Source organism: Anopheles cruzii, unplaced genomic scaffold, assembly GCF_943734635.1.
Source record: "Anopheles cruzii unplaced genomic scaffold, idAnoCruzAS_RS32_06 scaffold01097_ctg1, whole genome shotgun sequence".
Classification (NCBI taxonomy): domain Eukaryota; kingdom Metazoa; phylum Arthropoda; class Insecta; order Diptera; family Culicidae; genus Anopheles; species Anopheles cruzii.
The window spans coordinates 1-6,784 of NW_026454682.1; the positions used below are offsets into that span (position 1 = coordinate 1).

Sequence of the window (6,784 nt, forward strand, 5' to 3'; positions counted from 1 at the left end):
GTGTGTGTGTGTGTGTGTGTGTGTGTGTGTGTGTGTGTGTGTGTGTGCGTGTGTGTGTGTGTGGTCACTCTAATCGCAATACTTCTCTCTCTCTCTCTCTCTCTCTCTCTTCCCTGCCGCCCTCACGGGATCGCCCGTCCTGGACTTCCTATAGTGCCACATGGCGACGCTCATGGCGTCCTCCTCGTCAGTAAGTATCGCGAGCCCTATTTGCACACAGACACACACACACGCACACGTACGAGTCGCGTTCACGCAGTTTTTCGAGCAGTCCGAGCAGTTATTCGAGCAGTTCGAGCAGTTATTCGAGCAGTTTTTCGAGCAGCCGAGAGTGTCACACCGCGTATCTGACGGAGCTAGTAGCCGGGTTACTGATTCTCTGCCACCCTTTCCATCTCCCCTTTTCTCCCCACGCACAGATCAGTGGTATGTTCGACAACGGCTACCAGCGGCGCAGCAGCAGCCGGGGGCAGGGCCCGGCAGGACGGGGGCACAGTCGGGGCGAGCATCACCATCACCACAGCCACCACCACCGCTACACCGGGCATCACCACCACCGGCACTACTGCCAAACCCACTACTACCACCACCGGTCCCGTACGGTCGGGCAGTCAGGCGGCCAGCGGAGCGGCTCCCGGGTCCAGCATGTCGCCGTCGATGGACGCCCGACGGCGGCGGAGGCGGCGCCGGGTCCGGGGCCGACCGCGGCCAACCCCGCGGTCATCATCGCGAACCCTCCCCGACCGCCGGCGGCGGTGGCCACCTTCACGACCCTCGGGACAGCAGCCGGCAATAGCGGAGGTGGCGGGGGCGGCCGCCGGTGCACGTTCGCCCCGGTCGGATCCGACACCACCATGCCTCACCGTGCCGCCTCCCGCAGCCACCAGCAGCTGCGGCGTCAGCAGACCTCCTTCGAGCTGCTCGAACAGCGGCGTTACCGGCTCGAACGGACGCTTGGATCACCGCCGCCCGCAAACCCGACGGTGGCGCGTCACCGCTCCTTCGCCGACTAGTGTGCAGCGAGCGGCAGGAAGGAGGAAGCGTGGCCGGGTATACAGGGACGAAGGACACCGTTTGCTCAATTACCGCACCCGGAAGTAGACGCGGAGGTCTTGCGCGAATCGTGCAGTTGCGGGTGATTTCCACTACGCGGCGGAGCGAATTTCCCGCCAGTCCGCGTTAGATAGCTCAATATCCTGGTGTGCTCGTGTCATACTCCCACGCGGCCCAAAACCGGGGACAGATCTGGGCCGGAACTCCACTATAGGTTAGGCATATCCTCTCTGGGTTGTCAGTCGATCACCGTCTGACTGGCCAATGCTCTCGGCCCCAGGGCACCCCCCTGGGTCGGTCCGGGGTCCGCTTCCGTTTCCTCTTCGTTTATCATATAATGCTAATTGTGTGGGGCTCTGTAAACACAACCATACCCAGCCCCCCCCAGACACACTCCCTGCGGTCGGCCGTTCTTGAGAAAAACCGTCGCCGCTGGAACCATCGAACCGGAAGTGCCCGAACTGCTGCGGGGCTCGGTTCGAACCGTTTTCCGGATGGCACGAGCGATCGACCGCCCGTAGCCCCCGCGACCCAATTTCCAAAGGCTGCCCAGTGGAACCACACCGTGGTGGTGGAGCGAAAGTTTGATCCGAACGCAAGGAAAAGAAGAAAATCCCGAGGCCCCCGCCTTGTTGAGGGGCGATGGGGGTGGGGGGGGGTCATCTAAAAGGTGACCTAAAGTCTGCTTACTAATTTGGCAATTTACGAGAAGCAATTTCGCATCGCTCTATCTCTCTCTCCCCTGCTCTCTCTCTCTCTCTCTCTCTCTCTTTCTGTCTCTCCATCTGTCTGCGCTGTGGTTGAGTTTCCTCGCCGTCTTGATGATGAGTTATACATCAAGCGCGTCTAGTCGCACGGAAACTGTTGCTGTGGGAAGCTAAAGTGTCCTGGCATTGGTCCCAGGTGGCCCCAGGAGCCAGGAAGCGCAGCTCGCCCCCACCCAAACGGTTAACGCAGGTTGTGAATGACGACCTCAACTCTTCAGCCAGGTCGGCCACACAGCCCTGAAGCAATATCTGGAGCACCGTCGATAGCCAACAGGCAGAAGGTTGTTGTCCTAGTGCCGCCTGTAGAGCGTAATCCCTACTACAGGTTGTAGTTCCGCCGAGAGCCAGATTTTGGAAACAACCAAACAAAACCTATCTATTCAACACTCGCGATAGGGCATTTTCAGCAGGAAGGATGTTAGCGTACTTCAAAAGATGTGTACATAAACGTGTACATGTACTGATTGCCGTGTCTCGTAACTAATGCAACATGTAAATACATACTCCGAGTAGAACCGCTTGATCGTTGTGCTGGTCTCTCTCCCTCCCTCTCTCTCTCTCTCTCTCTCTCTTTCTCTCTGTCTCTCTCTCTCACTTTTTCTCTCTCGTTCTAAACTATGCTTTCTGGATTGATTCTGGTTCGATTCGAGATACATCCCAAATTCCTAACCAGCATCTACCGGTAACGGTCCAGTCCAGGCAAAAACTCTTGGGCGCTACCCGTTGACAACTTGTCAACAGCATCCTATCCTGGAGCCACACTCTCTGTGGGATCCTGCGACATCCCGGATAAGTAAAGGTTGTTTAATCACACCACCGCTTGCTATGTTGTGATTTTTCCCGAACGAAGTAAAGGCGCAATGCAGAACAGAGAGAGAGAGGGAGAGAGAGAGAAAGAGAGATAGGAACAGAGTGAGAGAGAGAGAGAGAGAGTTCACCGTGTTGAGGCCCTACGGTTTGGGCTATATCCTCTGTAAAACGGCCCGTTTCGACCCATAATGTACACCTCTAGTCATCTATGTTTTCTAGAGCTCTCATGGAAAACAGAATTTTTATAACTCTTTTTATGTGATAAACGTAGCAAGTACAGCCACCTACTCAATTGTAACTGTTCATTAAGTGTAAGAAACCGTAAGCTGAAACATGTATACAAAGATTTATGTAATATATACACAAGGACTATGTTACGAAGCAAGCGAGACCGAGGGGAATACAAAGAGAAAAAAGAGAGAAAGAGAGAGAAAGAGAGAGAAAGAGAGAGAGAGAAAGAGAAGGAGAAGAAAGTATGTAGAAGTAGAAGAAGAGAGTATATAAATAATAAAACCAGTAGAAACGATGTGTGGCAAAAAGTAAAGCTCGAAAGCGTTGTCGGCGTGGTGCGATGCCTAAGGATGGGTTGAGAAGTTGAGAAACGGTCATGCCTGGCCCAGGGTGACCATCAGGTAAGCAGCGGTAGATCGGATCGCGAGGGTGACTAATCAGGACGTTCTTGACGAGGGTGACTAATTTAGTACCAGGACAGCAGCTCGGGTCGGAACATGATGTTCGATTAATTCAGCGGCACCCGCAGTACATCATCGCCGAAGCCGAAGCGTGATCCTCACAGGAGCCAATCCGTACTCGTCCGGGCAGGCAGGCGTCAACGCGCGCTGCTTCGAGGTTTTGTCTCCCCCTCGCCGAATTTGGAAGGGGATCCCGCCAAAGCCCGTAGCCCCGAGCCCTATCTAAAGCGAGGAATGAGAGGCCTTGCCCCGCCCTGGGAGGCTGGGAGGCTGGGAGAAATTACTACGAATGAGCATAGCCGAAAACAGGCCGGAGTTAATACAGCTCTGGCGCCCGCAGCAGCACTTCTTTTTGTGGCCCATTTTTCTTACGCCCGGAGGGCAAAAGAAAACCCCTATTGTGCGGCGTGGGGCCCAATAATAGCACTCGATGCAAAGCCCCCTTGTGTTCCCGGGGGCCGCAGGGCCCACCGCAGGGTGCTCACTCATGTTCCGTCCATATTGGTTTCTTTTTGTCGAATTTCCATTGTTTCTTTTGTCCCATCTCCCAGCCTCAGATGGGTGTTTTATATTTTGCCAAGGGGTTAGGATGCGCCACTCTTCAAATGGAACATAAAACGGAAACGGATGCAACAGAGCAGCAGTGTGCGCTGACTGCCCCTAGGAGTCGGGAACACTCAACGCCGAAAACAAAGCAACAAACCAAACAACGTCTCTTTGAGCTTGGCGGCACCTTGGCGGTGAGCCTGTGGATAAGATCCTCGTCCTATTCCTGGCCATTGTCTTCGTGCGTCAAGTTCGACTTCGACCCATCCGTGGTGGTTCGCATCGCGCTACGACACTTGTGGCCACGCCGCAAATCTCACACACTATCTTCTGCAGCGTGTGGGTATGTGAATCGTGTTGCTTCGAGTTTCTATTGTTTGTTCCCATTTTTTACATGTTTATTTCATTCTTTTCTTTTCCCTCTGCCACCTGTTTACCTTCCGGGTTCCGTCGGCCGCACCATCCTCGTGCCGGTTTTGGGGGACGCGAGGTTAACCGCAAAACTTCTAGGCGGTTGGTTGGTTCGTTGTTGTCGACGAGACGAACGGATGACTGTGACTGGGTCGATGGCGGTGGCAAAGTGCGCGAAACTCGGGGATCCCGAAAACGAAAATTGCTTTCTATTTCTTTTCTATTTTCCCATTCCGCGAACGACTCCATCAAGCTGCTGCTGCTGCTGCTCAGTCCTTCGAGCTAACCAAAAAAATAAACACCCCGAGCTAGGCTCCATAACCCGCCGTTGGCTGGGGGCTCATTTGTGGCGCGTGCCGTACGCGTTTCTGGCGCGTTGCAGCGGCTGCTACGAAAGGGTTCAGCAAAGGAAGTAAACGCCAGAAAAACGAGAAAGAGCGTAAAAGAACACAAAGCAAGCAAGCGGTGCCTAAGCAAACCTTCGTGCTAGGTGCTAAGAAAGAGGGCGGGGGCGATCTGTTTTCTTATCACATCACCCTCCCAGAAAGGTTAGACGCTGTTTTACGTCTTCCTTTTTCAAATCCAATTTTTCCATATCTTTCCCGCAGCCGCAGCCAACCGTCGCTGATCGAAATCTTTGATTCACGTTTGATTTACGTTCAATGGCATGTGTTTTTGTTGATCCGCACGCACACTTCCTACAAATTACGGTGCAATATAGAGGATTTGAACCTGCCTATTATCGCTGCCGATTACTGCTGTTGAATTATTAAGGCTGATGTGTTTACCCCGTTTTTTCCTGGCAATCCTGGTAGAGTCGATGGATTGCGACAACCATGGAATGCTTGGAATGGTTGGAATGAAACCAATTTTCAAAAGGTGTGTTCGAACACGAAAAAAACCCGTTGCCAACAGTGCAAACTAAATAGTACCATCTGCGCCAGCTTGAAGCACTTACCGTTGCCCGAACGGTTCATCTAAAAAAACCAACTGCTGAAAGTAAGTGAGCGGAAACTTTTTGCTGATATACCCAATGTACAGATCATATCATACTCCTGTAGATCACATTGCCGGGCGAACATTGGCAGGATCGTATCTATCAGGTGCAACATGTCTGATTTTGAGCGTCAATAGAAGATATCTCTGGCTTTTACCTCGTGTACGTACATGTACAGAGCAAGGAGTCGAAGGTGAGATTTATGTAGTTGAGTGACTGTAACTGAGGTTATGTAAACGTGAAATTAATAATAGAACTGAAACGTGAAGAGAAGCGACAAGGTTTCGCGGAAAAAAACCGAAAACACGAGTGAGGTTCACATCATCCACTCTTTATATCGAAATCTGTTCGCGATCTAATACAGTTTCTCTCCCAGGATGCAGTTGTTCGCAAATGTCCGTTGCAAACAAAACTATTGCACTTCACGTTGATGGTTGTTTTTATTACTCGTGTACCTCGTGTGAGCAGCATGTGCTCAGGATGAGGTTCGGCCCCTTTTCGCCGGCTTTGGACAGACTGTCGAGTCGAAGCTTTCCGAGCCACCGGGCACGGATCGGCGAAGCAGTTCATGCGTCTTCCCCTCCGAGCGTGCCGAGGCCGAGAGTGCGCATAAGAGGTCTGGTTTTAGCCCGAGATCCCGAACGCAACAATGAACGTCTCCTTCGAAGACGCGTGCCGGTGAATGAATCCTTCGATGCCAGCGGCGATCGGTTCAACACAGGACCAACTCTGCAATAACTAGCCATCGGCAAAGCAGAAACAGTAAACGGCATTCGTATACGCACGCAACAACCTTTGACGAGAACTTGCCTTCAAACCAGTTAAATCTTTGGTCAAACTGGTCGATGCTCACCGACGAACGGAGTTATTATCGAACTACAACGAATAGACAGTGAAGACTGCGGAGGCAAACCATTAAGTTCGGCCGATCTCCGATGAATGAACACTACCTAACAGTCGCACAAACGAAAATGACATGATAATCCACTGACTAATGTCCGCTAATCCCCGCTGGCAGAGCAGTCAGTAACGCTTTTCGCTTCACGCAGCTGGCCTGGGTTCGAATCCCGGGACCGGTTGTCACACAGCCGGCTGGCCATGGTTTCGATTCCCGTTACCGGCGTGACAGGGGGGGCTAACAACCCCGCCCGTAAAAATGAACTGTTGCGAATATCAGAAATATCAACATGGTCTCTGGTGCAGGCTAAGATCGCCCAGCGGTCGTAACGCCAAATAAGAAGAAGAAGAATGTCCGCTAATTAGTTGAAGATGCGCTTATTTGTGTGAGTTCAAGAGGTGGGTAAATAGAAAAACATCCATACGATTGTGCATTGTACCCAATTGTACCCAAACAAAAAGTATTTGTAATTTGATTTTTTTTTGTAATAAGATATTGCCATGAGAGATGCATTCAGGCATGAGAAGGGAGGAATAGCTCGAGGAACCTTTCGAGAGTTGCATGGGGCGTTCGGGATATATGCGGTAGTGATTCGAGAGAAACATCCCTT

General features: G+C 52.0%; 1 protein-coding gene across 1 annotated transcript; it reads left to right on the plus strand.

Moving 5' to 3' along the window:
* Nucleotides 1-160: 160 nt before the first annotated feature.
* On the plus strand, nucleotides 161-1,013 carry LOC128276396 (forkhead box protein B2-like). Its single transcript, XM_053014860.1, has 2 exons — nucleotides 161-190; nucleotides 420-1,013. The coding sequence occupies exons 1-2, from the start codon at nucleotides 161-163 to the stop codon at nucleotides 1,011-1,013; spliced, it is 624 nt and encodes a 207-aa protein (XP_052870820.1).
* Nucleotides 1,014-6,784: the final 5,771 nt, after the last annotated feature.

What these genes read in the sequence shown, in the direction of transcription:
- LOC128276396 (XM_053014860.1), top strand. Translation starts at nt 161, where the DNA reads ATGGCGACGCTCATGGCGTCCTCCTCGTCA. An exon ending in TCATGGCGTCCTCCTCGTCA is followed by an intron (nt 191 to 419) that starts GTAAGTATCGCG and finishes CCCCACGCACAG; the next exon opens with ATCAGTGGTATGTTCGACAA.